This window comes from Arvicola amphibius, chromosome 1, assembly GCF_903992535.2.
Source record: "Arvicola amphibius chromosome 1, mArvAmp1.2, whole genome shotgun sequence".
NCBI lineage: Eukaryota > Metazoa > Chordata > Mammalia > Rodentia > Cricetidae > Arvicola > Arvicola amphibius.
Window position 1 is genome coordinate 73,116,267 of NC_052047.1, and position 19,319 is coordinate 73,135,585.

A 19,319-nucleotide genomic window follows, 5' to 3' on the forward strand; every position below is an offset into this window, starting at 1 on the left:
GGAAGGGCCCCTAAGGCAGCCTCTTGGAGCCCAACCCCCCTACGCCACACAACTAGTGAAGAGATAAGATTTCTCCGCAGAGGCAGAACACCAGGAGACATTTGATGCCTGCTTTATTCAAGTCACCAATAATCTCTCTTGCATCACTCACTTTTGTTAGAATTGGCTAATAGGCCACAAGCCTCTGCAGAAGGCCGGCGGATATAAGCCGTGACCCTGCATGCTGACTTCCCGAACCGAGCAGGGAGCTGCGGGCATGGGGCACGCTGGGCGCCAGTTCCAAGCCCTGTTCTGGAAGAACTGGCTTTGCAGACTGCGGCATCCAGTAAGTGTCCTGGCTTTCTGGGGGGTTCTGGGAGGGAGGGCTAGTTAGAGTTCAGGCTCTGCTCTGGTCTAAGCGGCTTCTTGGAAGGTGCCACAGCCACGGGGGACCCAGACGGCAGGGTTACTTTTCATTAAAACCTATCTGTGGACCAACAGGGCTGAACTCCCACGAAAAAGGCTAATTTAGAAGTAAAGTGACTGGTGGAGCTTGAAGAACTGGCATTTGGGACGTGTGTTATAAAAACTGAGTGGCTTAAGGAACAAGGCATCAGAATTGTTTAACGCATAAACATAATTTTATGGATGCTGATGCTGAGTCTAAAGGCCGAGGACTAAGAACATAAATGGCCTCCACATCATACAGTTCTCAGTGGCAGCCTATGATGTCCTAGCTTAGTGTTAATTCACGTCTTTTTCTGAGAACTGTCTTCAGTTTACAGCAGCTAGGCTTTCCTGAGCAGTTTGGAGTTGTGCAAATCAAATTTGTGCTAGTATCTCAGTTTAAAAAAAAAAACCCTTAAATGTGTATTTTAATGAAGTACGGTTACAATGAGCAGTCTTTCATCTTGCTGCTGGAAGAGCCTCAGCACTAGCGATGTCCCATTCAGCAGTGGACCTGCCTGTCAGGATGACTGAATTTCATTCGGCTGACTCCTCCAGAAGAGCATCCTCCCGGCTCTTCTCATGCTAAAGCAAATGTTTAAAGGAGGGTTTCTCTGCCCTGCGACATGAGGATCAGAAGCATCTATTTGAGAATTTGATTGCACAAAAGGTTTGTGCACCAAAGATGCACACCAGAGATGAGCAGGTGAGACACAGGCTCCTGATGAACTGTGAATGTGTTCTTCTCTGCCAATATGGCATTCCTTTGATGAACAGTGGATTTTATTAACATGTAAATTGTAGGATCTACACCTGTCTTCCCACAAAATGGTGTTCCAGAGGAAGCTGGCTTCCCATGAACACATTTTTTTCCCTTTTGTGTGTGTGATTTCATTAACTTCAATAGCCCAGTGATGGAAGAATGGGCGGTACCCAGACTCCCTTGCTCCTTAGTGGTAGATTGTGCTGCTTCCTGAGTGGGCTCTGACATTTACTAGTTGACACAGTGTCTTAGTTGATTTTCTCCCTGGGAGATGGCCAAAATGGTTAGTGTTTGTGATATGCTCTTGGCAGGGGCCCTCAGGTGAGTGAGGGTGATTCTTACCATAGTATGGTATGAGAGGAACGAGAGCTTTAGTCATCTAGGACATGAGCCTTGGGCTCTGTGAGGAAGAGAGGGGAGAAGAGCTTCCAGCTTGCTGGACCAGACACAGGTCAGATCAGAACCTTGGAGGCAATAGGATGGCAGTGTGTTTCACACCTCTTAATCAATTACAGTGGAAACATTGAGGGCAGGCCCCTCTGGGTGCATGTCTTTTAACTGACCTAGTTTTCTGTTCTCCAATGATGATCTGTGAAGTCTGTATTTTTCTTTTTTTCTTTACATTATGGAAATAGAGTGTTGTCACAAATGAGGAAAACCAATCTGACTGAGTGAAGAAACAATCTCAAATGTTTATTCGGTGAATAAAAACTTGGCATTATTTATATGAGAAAAGAAGCTCGTCTATTTTACATGTACTTAAAAACCTCTTCATTTGGTTATTTTATGATTATAAATCCTTTATTTAAATTTTAAGGTTATTTTCTTTTTGTTTATCTTTGTTTCGATTTTTGGTCTTTCTACATAGCCCTGACTGTCCTGGAACTCACTATGTAGACCAGGCTGGCATCGAACTCACAGAAATCCACCTGCCTCTGCCTCCCAAGTGCTGGGAGTAAAGATGTGCTGCCACACTCGACTGTTTTACTTTTAAATTCTGTGTGTCAGTCTGTGGCTGTGTACACATGAATGTGGGTCTGAGGAAGGGATCAGTCCCCTGGAGTTAACATTATAGGCAGCTTTGAGGCAACCTTTGTGGGTGCTGGAACTGAATTTGGGTTTTCTGGAAGAGCAATAAACACTTTTAATGACGGAGTCATTTATCCAGCCCCTATTGTTCCTTTAAAGAGCATTTTGTTATGGATATTTCAGAGAAAAATTAAGAACAAGATAATGGATAGATAATACTTATCCTTATAGATGACTAAGATTCTGCTTTTGGTAACCGTTTGTGAGAAGTCTAATTTTATATTTACATTAACACCACTCATTTTGTTACTCTTGAGTTTTTATTTATTGCATAGGCATTATTATAAGAGCAAGGAAACAATTTTAAATCCCATAAAATTTCATTATGGTGATTCATGCACTTGCTTTCTTGACATATATAATACACATACTTTGATTGTTAATGTCATAGACTTCCCTTTTCTCATTAACCACTGAAGCCTAACATTTTACAAGTTGATGCATCGTCTTCCTATCCAATGGCTTTATTGCATGATAGTTCATCATCAGATGCACATAACTTATTTGACCATGCCTCTGGGCCATGAAGGCACATTTTTGCATGTGTGGTGTATGTATGTGTGTGTTTGAGTTCACGTGGTATGTGTGTGTGCATGTGCGTGTGTGGTGAGTGTTAGAGATTGACATTAGTGTCTTTCAATGCTCCCCACCTTAGTTTTTGACACAGGGTCTCACACCTGGAGCTCACTGATGCAGGATGACTATCTGGCTATTGAGTTCTAGGAATCCTCCTGTCCCTACCTTCCTATGTTAGAGTTCTAGGTGTAAGCCACCATGCCAGCCTTTCCCCCTTTGCTATGTGGATCCAGACCCAGGTTTTGATGTTTTCACAGAAAGCAATTTACTGACTGAGCGATCTGTTTATCTGTTCGGTCAGGTTTCCTGGACCTGGCAGGTTGATGGAAGTGGTTGCTGTTCTCAGGAGTGTCCACAGATAGATTCTGACCAAGCTCATCAATATTATTATAGCCAGGAACTATGATCTAGGGGCTTATGCATGAATTTATGTATTTGTCTTTGATTTGTCCTAACTATACAGCAACCAAAATCATTACTTATGACTTTAAAAAGGAAATAAGAATACCGGGGCCATGCGTGATGGTTAATAATGACTGTCAACTTAGTGGGATTTAGAGTTACCATGGAAACAAATTTCTCGACATATCCATGAGAGGTTATCTAGATTAAGATCACTGAAGTGGGAAGTCTCATCCTCAATGTGTGGCTCCGTGGACTGGGGTCGTGGACTGAAGAAGAAGGAGAAAGTGAGAAATGGGTACAAGCACCTGTCACTCTATGTTTCTTGATGTGGCTGCAATGTGACCATCTGCCTCCCGTTCCTACTCTACCTTCCTGGTTACTGTGCACTATTTCCCCCTGACTGTAAGCCAAAATAAATGCTTTCTTAAAGGTATTTTGTCACTTCAGTGAGATAGTAACTAACTCACCAAGTGTTGCTTTTTTGGTAGTGTCATAATTCTATCTTTTTAAAATTTATTTTTAAATCTCCTGTGCTTTGATGTGGTCTAGAGTGGCTGAGCCCACCCTGTTTACTAGGTATGACACCATTGCCCAATCTGACCCTTGATCTTTCTTGGGATTACAGTTGTCAAATCTCATGCGTCTTGATTCCTGTTCTCAATGGTGAATGCTCACCTCTCTCCTTTTGCCCCCACTGGAGGGGATCCTGAGCATTTATTGGGTAGTGAAAGCTAACATAGCTGTTTGAGTTTGGAGAGCTGAAGACTTTGACGAGTGGTGGGGGGATCAAAGTGTCCTGTGGTGTACCTGGATAGATTGATCTGGAAAGTCTCCTGAAGAAGAAGCTTGGTCTGCAGGACGATGCTATGGAGAATTATGGCAACTCTAAGCGCTGGAGCCTAGTGAAGGTTATTAGGTTGTTGCAGGCATGCTGTTGAGGGGATAGTGGAACCTTAGTTTTTTCTCCTCCTTCCTTCCTCCCTGTCGTATAGAGTGGCTTTTCTCCACATCGAATTCCTCCCATGACATATGCTGTCACCATAGGCTTAAACAGAAGTATATGACTATGGGTCAAATTCACTTTTCTTTTTATAATATGAGCAGAGAGCTGGCTAATATTGGCATTGGGGTTCTGCAAAAACTGCAGGGAATTCTCAGCCGTAGGTAGTAAAGGATAAAACTGTATTGGAAATGTTCTTTCGCTCTGTACTCTTCAATACAGAACCCAGGGATACACACTCTGGACCCAAGACCCTTCTCACACGTTGTTCTCAGTGTCGTTGGTTCAAAAGGCCGCAGTGATACTTTCTGTTAGGTACAGACAAGAGTTACGGTATCTGTTCCATGTTCCTCCTTCAGGCGTGGCTTAGAAGAAGTCCATGAGATTGTCAGAGTGTCAGTATAGCGGCCTCTTTGATCAACTCATGGTCAAGTTCAACTCTGCTTCCGTTAGAGAGCTCTCAACCAGCCCAGCTCAAACAGGCTGGACTTCAGCGTGTATCTCTTACTCATAGTCCTCCGCTTCAGGGTCTAATCCTTAAAACATCCTTTGAAAAGCTGTTTCCCTTTAACAGGGAGGGAAACACATTTTCAAGCGTCTCTGGCTTAAACCTCTGGTGTTGTATGTGTGTGTATCTGTGGTTTTGTTTTATATAAAAAATGAACCTCACATTTATTTGAGATTTTCATCCACCCCTGAGGTCCAGTGCTCAAACCCGACTTGGTTCGAAGCATAAGTTTCTTTTGAAACAACGTGTTGGCCTCAATCTCTGCATTTTTCTAAGACTAGAAAGAATCATAGAAAGAAAGCCCAGAAGTGGAGCAGATCGTCTTTCTTTTTTGGACATTATCTTGGAGGCTGACTCTATGCTTGTTACTATTTTTGTGTAGTTAGAAGTTATAATTCAATGGTTTTGTGTCAAACATATTTGACTTAAAGTTCTGTTAGCTGAAACCAGGAGGTCATTGATCAAGTGTCTGAACCCTTAGTCAGACTGACAAAAAAAATCTTGATTTGAAAGACTGCTCCTGACAAGATGCTATAGTTGTGTATCTTTTAAAACCTCAGAATACCTTTTTATTGGAAAGAACCTCAAAAGTTCAAATGTTCAAACGTAATATCAGCAGACATTGGGTATGCTTTAAGTGAACTGACCTATAAGCAGCTTAAACGAATAACAGCATTTAAGGGTCACCGCTGCCATCTTAGCGCTGAAACCAATATTCTCTGGATTAGAAGTCTTGCTGCACCCTGATACTTGCTAAGATCTTTCCCATCAAGAGAGGTTTTTCCAGAAGTGAGCTGGCCATCATCCTGAGGGGCAGGATTTAGGCTAAATCTATGCTTGCTCATGGGTCATGTATGAGTCTGCCTAGGCCACTATAACAAAATACTATGCACAAAGCAATGTAAAGAGAATGTGTTTTTGTCACAGTTGGAGGCTGGAAATCCAAGGCTGAGGTATGGGCAGGCTAGCTTCTCTGAGGAGTGGTGTCCATGTGGCCCTTTCTGCCTCTCTTTTCATCATCATCCCTGTGTATCTCTGTGTCCAAAGTTCCCTCTTAGAAGGAAAGGGAAGGCCACATGGGATCAGAGCTTGTTCTATTCCAGTGTGGCTTTGTTTTTTACAAACTGTGTGTCCAGTTGTTCCATGACCAAGTAAAATCAGACGAAGAAGGGGTTAAATCTGGGGGTTAAGAACTTCACCCTAAGAGCCTGGCAAAAGCTGGGGTTCCCCCTTTGTTAGTTCAGCTGTGGCCTCAGGAGATAAAGTCACACCTTGGGTGGTCTTGGACTTGTAAACAGCACAATGTAATCCTCAGGCACCACCATTCCCCACGAGAAATTCTTCATTTAACTTATTTGGGTCAAAAGAAAGATGTTCGCATTTTAGAGCTTACCTCGTCTCCAGGAACGGTGGCATACCGGCTACACAGCGAGTCCATGGTCAGCCTGTGCTGCATGAGGAGAATCTGTCTCAAAGTTCAAAGAAAAACAAAGAACATTGCTTCCTTAACAGTCTGCTTAAATCTTCAGTTATCATGAAGTGAACAACAACACCCTTTCCCTCCCGGGTTCCGGAGTTTCCCAGTGGGTCTGGAGTGACATGGTTCTGATTCTTGCTAACTTCTGGCTGACAGTGTCATATGGTTTAAAGGTGAACAACTGCGACTTAGTGGTCTGGCTTCTAGCAGAATTCCTGTGTTGCATTTGAAAGGACAGAGTGAGCAAACTCTGCAGATCTTCCTGTGCATTGTAAGCTCCGAGGACTCGCATGGGGGCTGTTCTCAACCTTTCATCGAAAGTCCCAGGTATCAGTTGGGTTTGCTCTCAGAATCCTCTCATTTCCATGGCCTGAGCCATGTGGCTTGGGTACATGACCAGTGGTCTGACCCTGCTTAGATCCCTCTGATAGCTTTTGTCTAGCATAGTCTCAGAGTTGGTGTAGATGTTGATTAGATCATTTTTGCTTAGGCCACCATAGCAGTCATGCCAGTGGTCAGCCCTACTCTTTGGAACAGACTTGTAGTTACCAGGACCCACATGTGAGCTCAGATGTTCTCTAGGCTCAATGCATTTCTGTGGCTGGGTCAGTCAGAAGTGCCTGAAGGGCACTTCCAGATAGTTACCTGCCCTCAGATCTTTCTGCCTGGCCTCCCAGCAGCCTGCTACCCTAGAAGAAGCAGGCATTGATGAACTAGACTGGGTGAGAGATAAGGGGTCCCTGGAGCAGCGCTTTTGCCCTTGCGTTTTTCTCATGGTTCCCAGCAGCCATGGAGAAGTTGTTCATTTTCTATAATGAAGCCCCACAGACAGCATCTTAGCCAGTTGCGTTCATATTTGGATGCCTTGTATAGTCTGAAGCTCTGACTAAATCTCTTCATTCATTTGGGGGAATAATCTGGTGCCCCCAGGATAGATAAGAAGACTATTAAAAAGGGCCTGTGGGGTTCTGGTGTGGTCTGAGGCTGTCTTGGCTGCCATGATACACCTGTTCTAGACCCTGGGGGAGGAAGCTGTTGGGTCATTGTGAGGTTACTACAGGTCATCTGGATATGTCTCAGTGACCTGGGAAAAGCAAGGCAGAAGTACAATTATTGAGAAGCAAACATGTTTTGTGGTATTAGAGCTCAGAGCTGGCATGTACTAAGCTTGTTTGCTTTTCTTCTATTCAAAGCAAGGGATCACAGGGCCCTTTCCATTCTGATTGATCTTAATTTGCATCTAATCCTTTGATTTGGCTTTCTTTTCCTCCCATCCCCTTTCTCAAAGCACAAGTAAGTACACAAACTACTGGTTGGGGAAAAACCAAATTAGCCAACCAAACAAAAGGCTTTGAAGGGCAGTGAGGAAATGCCTTCATTGCTTTTCAGATACTAGGCGTTCGGATTCATTACTTCCCCATTCGATTGTTTGCCAGGGGAGAAAAAGAAGTGAAAACTAACAGGGACTTCTCTCTATGATATTCTTGTTGAAGTTGTCCAGCACTTGGGAGAGAAAACGCTAAGATCATCAAGAGGCTAGGTCTCTTTTATGTAGGATGGTGGCTTCTGTCGAACAGAACAAAGGCCCCTGGAATTGGGATTTCCTTGCTGCAATTGTGGACGTTGGCATAGACAGGCCCATTTTTGTTGTTGTATTGAGAAGAGGTCTCACTCTAGCCCCGACTGGCCTCGAATTCATGATTCTCCAGGCTCAACTAACTCTTCTAACGCTAGGATCAAGGGGCATGCTATATGCCCAGGAAGCCTTAGAATTTTTGCGTGGGTCTGGCTGTGGAGGTCCTATGCAGGCTCGGAGGCCTGTCCCAGGGCAGTAGTCATACTGTCTGGTTTGAATGCCTCACTAGCATGCATGTCCTTTAGACGAGGGTCTGGAGCGCTGGGGACAGGTGTAACTGTGTGTGCTGGTGCTCTTCTGTCTCCTTAGGGACAAGAGGAAAGTGGCGGAAGTCTCTGAGCATAGTCATTGAGTTAGGAAGTTGTGTCTGAGTGTGATTCACAGGAGCTGCCGCACAGAGCCTGAGGAAGAAGCTGGTGGTGGCTAGTGCTGTCCTTGGATGAAAGCAGTTCTGTCTGCTCTGGCAGCTGTTTCTTGCTCTTTTAACACCCTGCCCAGATGCATATGGCACCCACATGTCTTCTCTCTCGAAGCTGATCGTGAACTTTAGCCCTGGATATCCTCACAACTCTTTTTCCCATTTCACAGATTCAGGAAGCTGAGGCCAGGGAGGGGACACGCCCATTGTCGGCATAGACCAGGGGAAGTTGCAGGGCCTACATTGAGAGCCCTGGATCTATCTGACACAGAACTCAGGCAGATCCTTCCTGACTCTTCTGGTGAACGGCACTGAATGCAATCTTATGGAGTTTATCTGATTGTCACTAAATGATGAAGTAGGACAGAATGACCCCAGGCAGCCAGAGCTTACATCCACCAGGACTAGAGATGGTACTTTCCACATGATGAGCTGTCAGGAGCTACTGGTAGCATTACCATAGCACAGCCTTGCATGTGTCTCTACCAGAGCCTCGAACTCTGTATCCACAGCACGTATTGGCATATGCCATCAGAGGTGGAGCTGAGGCACCATCTTATGAGCTGTTTTGTGAGGAGTCAGTCTTGCTCCCAAGGGCATCTTGGTCTCCTAGCATGTTCCTCATATACATGTGTATATATGTATATGTACATACACATATATAATATACATGTTTACACATATATCAAGTATGCATGTATATCATATGTATTTTAAGATTTACTTTTGCTATTTTAATTCCATGTATGTATGTGTATCTGTGTGTGCATATGTGCATGTGAGAAACCAGAAGAGGGCATCAAATTCCTGAAACTGGAGTTACAGGAGATTGTGAGCCACCAGACATGGGTGCTAGGAACCAGACTCAGGCCCACTATCAGAGCAGTAAGTGCTTTTAGCCACTGAGCCATCTCTCTAACCCTTTGCTGTATGTTGTATCAAATACTACCTACATGTTAGGCTTGCTTTCAGTAACCTTACTCAGTAGAGACATAAATGAGCCAGAAAGGAACTTGGATTAATTTTCTGTTCTGATTTGCAGTGTCTGCTCACCCACTTCTTCTAGTAGGAATGCACAGGTCACATGATGCTGATTGACATGTCCAGTGTTGAATTCTTTCTGCTGTGTGTGGTTTGTATTTGTGACTTACTCTTTCTTCAGAGGTATAATAGGTTTTTTTAGATTTCCATTTTGAAGGGTTTTGTACAAGGTTGGATTTTGCTCCAGATCTACTTTAATTTACACAAAAGGTCTACCAACTTCCCTTCCAGCCTGATAATTACACACACACACACACACACACACACACACACACACACACACACACACCTTTTCACTTAGTTGTCTGTTCTTTAGTTTTGTTATTCAGATTCAGATTTATTTTGTATGTCACATGCCATCATCTTTCCTTTCTACGGGCCTCCCATCTGTTCATCGAAGTTGACTATGGCAGAAAAGGTGTGACCTCCTACACCTGGTATCTCACACACCCCAACTCTGGCCACAGTAATGGAGGATTAAAAGTGCTTCCCTCAAAATGACATGATCTATCAGTTTGCCAATGACCCATACTCAGTTTCTATTTTTCGTTTTTTCTTTTTCTTTTTTTTTTTGCCACTAGAACAATACTGAAATACTTTTGAGAATAGTCTAGAACTTGTTTTCATGGTTCATAATGAGTGTGAGCCCTTGGTCTGAGTAAATATGGTTATGATCTGGAGACAGATGGCTTCCTCTCTAGAACATTCTCACCAGGGGGCCTCTCCACCCAGGATGCAGATTACTGTGTTGTTCTCTCCTTTTTGAGACATGAGGGAAGAGTTTGTTTCTTGTTCCCTTCTTTAATTCCAGAAGCTATAGCTCAATGTTGGACAGAGTCTGATGCTAAGTAAATGTTTAATGAATGAATGTCAGAAGACAGGCGATTATTTTTCAATAGAATGTAGGAAGGAGAAAGACTTCCTTTTATCAACTTCCTTTTTTTCTCAGTGTTCAGTTATTATCAAGGTTTGCAAGTTTTTCCTTGAGGAAGTGGTTTGGGCTTGAATGGGAGCTCTGAGCTCTTGGGATGTCCCGGCTCCTTGCTGGGCGGTGACATCACCTGTAATTGAAGGTGGCACCTGGTGTTGGCTTTCTCATAACTGCTTGCACTGTGTGAGCGCTGGATTGTCTTTTCTGAAGCAACAGCTACAAAGGCTGCTGAACATTTCTGGAAAAGTCCCTACTTCTGAGAGGTTGGCATTGGAACACCCCAAACCGCCCCAAACAGACGCAGTAGAACTTCAGGTGTGCTGCAAAAGGCTTTGTTTTCAAAGCCCAGGGTAACAAACTAATTATGTGCTTTGCTTCAGCTTCCTTGATATTTTAAACTTAGGATGTTTCCCCTCCCTTCAGCCAATCCCTTATCCTTGGGATAGGCTTCTCCCTCAAAGGGGTCTTTTTCTGTCTTAATTCATTGGCAATTTTACTTTTTATGCCGAAGCATTTTAACCTTCGCGTTTTCCACTGTAACTCGAACCACACACTGCATTAGCCACTTGGAGGATTTGAAACTGCTTCAGGCTCTGTCTCCAGTGTGGTTTGTGCCAGTGAGGTAGGGTTGGTCTGTTTATGCTGCAGTCCTAAGCTTGTCTCCTGTTCCATCATGAGTCAGTTCAGAGGGCACCAGGTAAAATAATGACTTCATGGTTTCCAAGGTGTTAGCCAGCACCAAGAAGCTCATCCCACTGGGCACTTTGAGGCTTATGCACCACTTGGATGTGCCCCAGGATCCTGGGAGGAAGACAAAGATGGGTTTAGTTTTCTTCTTCTCAAAATGCCCCAGAAAACCTGACTTGGGTTTCGATCATTTCTCTGGTGCAGTTGTAATGTCATGTCCAAAACTCCTGGGGACCCAGAAATGCTTCAGATGCCTGATATTTCCCAGGATTTGTAAGATTTTCATGTATCTATAATGAGATCCTTGGGGAAAGAACTTAACATCCCATCTAAACATAAAATTTATTCGCCTTTCATGGATGTCTTTGTACACACAGACTGAGGGGAACTTTATACTATTTATCATACAATAATTTTGTCCACGAAACCAAGTTTCATGGTGTGCATTTTTCACTGATGACATCATGTCATTGTTTTGAATCTTCTGGATTTAGGGGGCATTTTGAATGTTTTCAAGGTTTTGAATTAGAGATGTTCCACTTGTCCATTCATTTCATCCTCTAGGAAGCTGGGGCTCCACCCACATTGTTCAGTTTCCCAGTTCCTGTGATGGTGCCTGACATGATTCATGTGCTCTCATGACCAAGCAAGTCTATTACATATTTTTGGTAGATTTTTTAAAGAACACAGATGGCGGGGGTGGGGGGCACTAAGAGGGTTGGGGGAAGGACTGGGAGGAAAGGAGGGAGGGGAAACTACAGCCGGGATGTCAAACAAACAAACAAACAAACAAACAAAAATAAAATCCCAAACAAAACAAAACAAACTCTATTTCTTCAGTTCCTAGACAAAATAGATTTTATTAAAGAAATAAAAAAGGAAAATGATGGCATTATAATAGGGCTTAATCTTTTTCATAGTTTGTGGAATTTGTTTCTTAAGACAACAATATGATACCCTTTGTTTCTTTCTATGTATTTTTGTTTTTTTTTCTCCATGTAGTTCCATATCCTACATGGCGTGGGCCATTGTCTTACCTGTCTCCAGCCTAGCTCTCAGGAAAACAAATCAAATGGCCCATTTGTTGAATAACAAGCTCTCCCACTGATCTGTCAGATTTTTCTTCTTTTTTTAATATGTCAGATCTGTAGGGCTCTGTTCCTGGGCTATGTATTCCCCTCACTGGGCAGTTCTCCTGTGGTTAAATGAACAGTACATTGTTTTAATTGCTATTACTTTATGCAAGGCTTTGGCATGTTAGAAGATGAGTTCTTCTGACCTCTTGATGTAAATGATCTTGGATACTTTTGGTCTTTAGTCTACTAAATATATCTGAAAACAGCTCACCAAGTATTCCAGTAGGAAAACCCAAACTGACATTCATATTGGGGTCAGTTTAACTTGCTGACTGTTCTATTGTGCAGAGTTACAGATTTACACCAAACCCAGGGGTCAGGGCAGAAATGGTAGTGAACCCAAGATAGGAACTTGGAGGCAGGAACTGACACAGAGACCATGGAGGGATACTGCTTACTGGTTTGCTCCTCATGGTTTTCCCAGCCTTCTTCCTTATACAACCAAGAACCATATGACCAGTGTGACACTGCCCCTAGTAGGAAGAACTCCTTCATATCAACCATTAATCAAGAAAATGTTTGATAGACCTGCCTATTATATGCCAGTGTTATAGAAGCTTTTCTCAATTGAGAGCTTTTCTTCCCAAGTGGCTATAGCTTGTGACAATTTGATAAAAAAATCCTAACCAGGACTATATATATATATATATATATATATATATATATATATATATATGTGTGTGTGTGTGTGTGTGTGTGTGTGTGTATGTGTGTGTGTGTTCTCAGTTGTTATAAAACATAGATAATATAGAGACCATGAACAATCAAGGGGTAAAAGCCCTACTACGTGTATGTGTGTGTATGTGTGTGTGTGTGTGTGTGTGTATGTGTGTGTGTGTGTTTGTTCCAGGACAATATTAGCTGGGTATTGTACACATTTTTATATAAAGTATATGATTTTTAAAATCATACTTACTTTCTCTCTGAGCATTGTAGACACTGGGTCAGTGAGACTGTCCAGTGAGCAGACACTTGTTTTCATTTCCAATAATCTGAGTTTGAGCCTCAGAACCTACATGGTAGAAGGAGAAAACAGACACCTGTTAGTTATTCACTGACCTCCACATAAACACCTTGACTCGACTATGCCTCCACAAGGAAAAAAAGGAAGAAAGAAAAAGAAAGAAAAACAGGAGGGAGGAAGGGACGGAGGGAAGGAGGGAAGGAGCGAGGGAGGGAGAGAAGAAGGAAGAGAAGGAGGGAAGCAAGCAAACAAGGAAGGAAATCTTTCCAAAAGAGCATTGTGTGTAATGATTCACTGGCATGTACACGGAATATTTTGAGGATATGTTCAAGGTTGGCTTGTGCCCAGCCTTTCAAGCTACTCTTTCGTCATCTAAAACTTGAAGTTTTCTTCTTTTATTTCTCTTCTTATCTTTGATCAATAGCCTGAGGTTCACTATCCACAGTTCAAGAATAAATAATTTCCTGAAATACAATATAAACTTACACTGTTAATCTTCAGATGAAGTCTTCTATAGCTTTGAGTAGTTTGGGGTTTTATGTCTTGAATTCTTTCTCTCAGGGATGCTAATTTCTTATATTGCATAGTCTTTGCTTTTTTCTGTTTTAATATTTTTGCCTTTAAAATTCTTTAAAAGATCACTGTTATTACTTCCAGCTCTCAGTGTTCAAGAATTCGTGTGTAACTAGTGTCTATTTTGTGTGTGTGGTTTCTAAGTCAGATGAGTATGATTTCTTCAGTTCCTTCTCTTTAGCTCAGTAAGCTTTCACTTTGATCGTCTGTCACCTTTCTGAGCTCTTATTTTTATGAAGTCATTCTTCCTTATGAAGGGCTTATACATTCTTTTATTTATTTCCTTTCTTATCATTCGCCCTGGCTCTCTTTAGCCTGTGTTCGGCTTGCCTGTCTGTCTGCATTGTGTCTAGACAGTAGATGTGTTTTGAGGCCTGTGACTCGCACACTGACAGCCTAACTAAGGTTTTCTGTTCCTGGCTCTTTTCAATGATTTTCTTTTCTAAATGATTTTTTTTTTTTTGCTTTGGTTTTCTTTTACATTGGCCCCCAATCACATCCTGTATCTCCTGTTTTGTTTTGTTTTTGAAAGAGGAGGTGAGGTGGAGATGATGGTGGAGTTTAAGAAGGAGATCATCTGAGACAAAAGACAATCTTTATTTTCTTCCTTGGGCTTTGTGTTCTCTTGTAAATTTTTGTTAAATATTTTATACTATTTCCACTCCAGTTGAGGAAATTTCTGTTCAGCTTTGGATTCGGTTCACCCGTACCCTCCTTTTGTTGTGTCTGTGCTGCTGGGGATCAAACCTGGGGCCTAGTGCCAAGAGCTCTCGCTACTGAATGCCCCCCACTCCCCCGCACAGCCCATCCTTTTATCAATGGACATCAATGGGCAGCCTTGGAGGCTTCTGTGGCAGCGCGTCCTTGACGCTCATGCTCATTGCTTGTTTCATTAGATTAGTCTCTAGAGCAGTTTCCCCAAGGACTCTGCCAGAAGAGGGGGAGAAGGAGACTCCTTTGGTGTGTTTCTCTTTGTCAGTGTGGATGCTGGCAAAACACCGGAAGGCCCATCATGATGGCTTCAGAGAATATGGGCTGTGTTGGTACTGATCATTTTGTAGGTTTTCGTTGATGTGTTTTTCTTTTGAGGATCAGACAAAGACAAGTCCTCTACCTACTTCCTCTAACTTTTCCTTCCCACCCCTCTCCCCTGCTCCTTACTTTGTCTGGAGGAAGGAAGTCTCACAGTGTTTCCTAGCTAGATCTATCCATTTTCAGACTGTGATGGGCTCCCGTATTCTTTCCTATCTTGGCTCCGTGAGGCCATAAGGAAAGATTCTGTTAGTGCTTGGGGTGGGATGTGACAGGAATAGGGAATATGACAGGGATCCCCTCACCCATGAAGGTCACAGACAAGGGTTGTGAAAGTCAGGTGTTAAGTGGGCTCTACACTCTCTCCTTGTGGGAACTGCTTCCTGGGGCTCTGTTAAAAGAGCAGAGGGCTTTGTGGTTGATTGGAAAGGTGACCCACATTTTTTCAAGCACTAATAGGTTCAACGGATGACTGATTGTTATTCCTGAGAGCAGAGCCTGTGGCAGGGCCCATTCCTGGTGCTTTCGGACACTGATGGTTTCTTTCACTTAGGCATGATGGCGGTGTTTAGAAGGGAGAGCCTGAAGCCTGGGAGGGAGAGAGCAGTCCTGCAGGTGACAGGAGGCCTGCTCATGAGCAGGAGTATGATTAAAAGTGTCAAGTGAGACTCTGGGCTAAAGACACCTGAGAAGAAGAGGGGACTTTGGCCCCCACAGAGAAACAGGAGGAGTCCATTCACAGGTACACAGTGGACGGTGACTCAGCAGAACACAGTGTCTCCTCAGGTCCTTTTCTCCTGCGGTAATTTTAGATTCAGAACCATAGAAGTTTCTTCCTCCTTGTTTTCTTCCAAAGGGAAGTTTACCAACTTGTAAACAAAAAAAAAAAAGAAAGAAAAAAAATCCCTGACATAGTATTCCTTTAGGTTAGGTGTAATTGGGTTTCCTTTGAATTTCAGGATCCCTGAAGGAACTTCTCCGTGGGATGCAGAGTTATAGTAGTTGCAATAATTTTTATGTGCAGCTAGAAATTTGTCATTGCTTGAAGACTGCAATGATAATATTTGTAGTTGTGGCTGACAGAGTTTATTTGGCAAAACTCCTTAAATTGCATTCTCTTTGCATCTAGGATAGAGAATAAAGATACTATTTTTTTTTAAAACTGTTAAGTTGTCTACACAAAATATTTAAAGAATAAAAAGGCAAGTAAGATAGGTATGCCTGTTACCTCAGCACCTGGGTAGAGGCAGGTAGAGCCAACAGTTCAAGCCTGGCCTCAAATACATAGTGAGCAAGGCTGGACTATATCAGATCGTAACTCAAAATTACAAGCAAACAACAAGACAAAACAAAACACCTCAGCAGCTACATAATGGGAAAAAAAATCTTTATCAACCCCACATCTGATAGAGGGCTGATTTCTAAACTATATAAAGAACTCTAGAAACTAGATATCAACAAACCGTGTGACAGCATGGCTTGGGGAGAGATGCTCTCCCTGCCTGCCCATCAGCACCTGAGGAAGGTGGAAGAGCTGGCCCTGAGGTCATAAGAGCAGGAGAGCTGTCCCTGCTGCTCATCAGCTACTGCACTCAGTAGAGTGGCTCCTATACCTTGCCTGGATAGCACAATAGAGCTGGCTGGCCCTGAAGGTGTAGGTATAGGAGTGAAGCGGCGAAGATTGGAAATAACCAAAAATAGTCCTTTTATAATTATTCAATTTTAATACAAAGGGAGATAAGGGAACTTACAGAACCAAGGGTCCAGCGGAGTGAGCGCGGGGCAAACGAACGGTGCACCTTCCGGCTCCCCAATCCTATTTAAGGGGCATGGCTACCCCGCTGGAGCAGCCACGCCCCTGAACGCAGGGATTGGGCCAGCTGCCCCAACATAGGAGAAGTGACTCTGAGGATGTGGAAGCAGAGAATTGGTCCTGCCCCTTGCTCATCAGGGTCAAGGGGTGAAGTCGCCAGGGCAATGCTGAAGAGCTCACACTGGTGGTGGTGAAGACAGGGGAGAGCTGGCAGGCTGACCAATCCTGCAATTACAGGCCCAGAACCAGGATTATGTGTTGACTCACCCCAACATCCACCCCATCTGTGGTCTGCCAGAGCATGGGGTGGGGGATAGGAGTAGGAGTAGGGTCAGTCCTGAGGACCCAGGGCTGCAGGATCTCCATGACACAGGGCAGCAACAGGATGTCCAGAAAGAGTTCCACTGAGGGCCCAGTGTCAATGGTGTAGTAGAGACCAGAGGCCTAGAACCAGACCAGTGATTCTGTATGATGAACGCCTGCGTGTAAAAATGTATGGGTAAAGGGGTTTCCTGCATGACTCACTGTGCAGTGTGTCACATGGCCACTTCCAGGATGAGAATTTTCCCTCTCTCCTTCCCCCTTTTTTCTCTTAAATTTTATTTTATTTTTTTATACTGGGGGTTGTGGGGATGGGTAGGATCAGGAGGCATGATGTGCAAGACACAAAGAATAAATTAAAAGAAGTTAAAAATAGTAAATCCCACCAATCCATAAAAAGAAAAAAGAAAGTGAAAAAGAAAATGTGGGACAATGACACATGGACAATGGAGCATCACCCAACTCTTAAAAACAGTGAGATCATGAGATTTGAAGGCAAATGGATGAAACTAGAAAAAAAATCCTTAGTGGGGTAACCCAGACGAATAATGACAAACATGGCATGTACTCACTCATCAATGGATATTAGCTGCAACAAAAAGGATAACTGTGCTACAATCTACAGACCAGGAGAGGCTAGGTAACAAAGAAAGTTCAAGTGGGGGATGCGGGGATCTCCCTGGGAAGGGAAAATAGACTTCATGAGTGGACTGTGGGCAGGTGGGGATGGGAACATGAGAGATCAGGTCAGGAGGATGGAAGGGAAAGGAAAGTACTGTGAGACTACTAGAAAGGAGGGCAGGGCACGCTTTGGGGTCAGATAAAAACCTGGTACAAGGGAAACTCCCAGGAATCTACAGAAATGACCCCAGCTAAGGCTCCTAGCAATAGTGGACACATAGCCTGAACTGGCCATCTCCTGTGACCAGGCAAGTCTTCAAGTGGAGAGAGTGAGAAATAAACCCAGCCATATAACCTTTGACCTACAGTCTGTCTGGCCTATGGGATGTGCTGGGGTAAGGGGGTTGCTGAGATTGAGGGAGTGGCTAAGTCATGACTGGTGTAGCCTAAAACCCATGCTGGGAGAGTAAGCCCACCCCTTACACTGCTTGGATTGGCAGGACCTACAGGCTGGAAGGCCCAAAGACCTAGGATAGAACCAAACACAACAGGAGGAGAAAATGTCAATGTAATAATGCCTGACGATACTCTGTTGTACTCATAGACTGGTGCCTAGCCCAGCTGTCCTTAGAGAGGCTTCATCCTGCAGCTGATGTAAACAGATGCAGAAGCCAAACATTAGGCAGCTTCTGGGAATCCTTCAGAAGAGGGGAAGGAAGGATTGTAGTAGCCAGAGGGGTCAAGGACACCACAAGAAAACCCACAGCTTGGCTAATCTGGGCTCACAGGGGCTCGCAGAGACTGAACTGACAATCAGGGAGCCTTCATGGGACTGAGCCAGGCCCTATGCATATATGTGACAGTTGTGTTGTATAGCTTGGTTCTCTTATGGGACTCCTAACAGTGGGAACAGGAGCTGTCTTTGACTCTTTTGCTGACTCTTGGGACTCTACATACACCTCATATTAAGGCTTGCTCAGTCTTAATATCTGGGGAGATGCTTAGTCTTACTGCAACTTGATATGCCATGTTTTGTTGATGTCCATGGGGGACCTGCCCTTTCCTAAACAGAAACTGAGGAGGAGTTGGAGGGTGGAAACAGAGGGGGTTGGGGAGGGACTGAGAGGAGAGGAGGGATTGAAAATGTGGCTGGGATGTAAAATAAATAATTTAATGAATTAAAAGAGAAACAAAAATGGCAAATGAAATAGAGAGAAAATGTCAGCATCACACAAAGCCAAGGGAAGGTTGGATTCTTTAATCGAAAACCAGAAAATCGATGATGTATAAGGCCGTTAAAAAAGAATGATTTAATAGAGAAATAAGTACCTGGAAGAACAGAGAATTAGCAGGTAAGGAATTGTTATGTGCTTAAAAACACGGTTTCATCTTAGTAATGGAAGGACCTATCTTTGCTTATCAACTTGATAAAATTACGACAAGTTAAAAGCTTGGCCTAGAGCTGTTGTTCATGGGTGAGTAGGTGTAAGTTCCCGAAGGCACGGGAGTGGTCAGGCTCCTCCCCTGAGGACCTACAACTGCCAGGTTCCACTCATAGAACACCCTAACTGCCCTAAGGGTGAGATCCAAGACCTGCCCTACAGAGTAAAAAACCCCAGCTCTGTACTTAAAATTCCACCAATCTCCACCCTGGAAAACTCCCCTTTGCCCAATGCTATACAAACCCTGCCTTCTGCTCCCTCTCTGCTGCTTTTCATGGATGCAGAGGCAGCCACCTCCCTGGGTTTTTCCCTCCCAATAAATGTCTTGTGTGACGTTTGTTGTGTGGTGTGACTTTGTGGTATTCCTTGGCTCCTGACTGCCAGGATGCCTTTCCCTTCATCCACAGTAGGCAAATGGATAAATAACCTGACAGTAGAGGATTAACTAGTCTTTGAAAAA

General features: G+C 43.6%; 1 protein-coding gene across 1 annotated transcript in view; it reads left to right on the forward strand.

Annotated features, from left to right (window-relative positions):
- The first annotated feature begins 256 nt into the window (after window positions 1-256).
- Window positions 257-19,319, forward strand: part of Abca13 (ATP binding cassette subfamily A member 13) — a 395,665-nt gene continuing 376,602 nt past the window's right edge. The window contains 1 exon segment of the mRNA XM_038325545.1: window positions 257-325. Coding sequence (XP_038181473.1) covers window positions 257-325 — 69 coding nt within the window.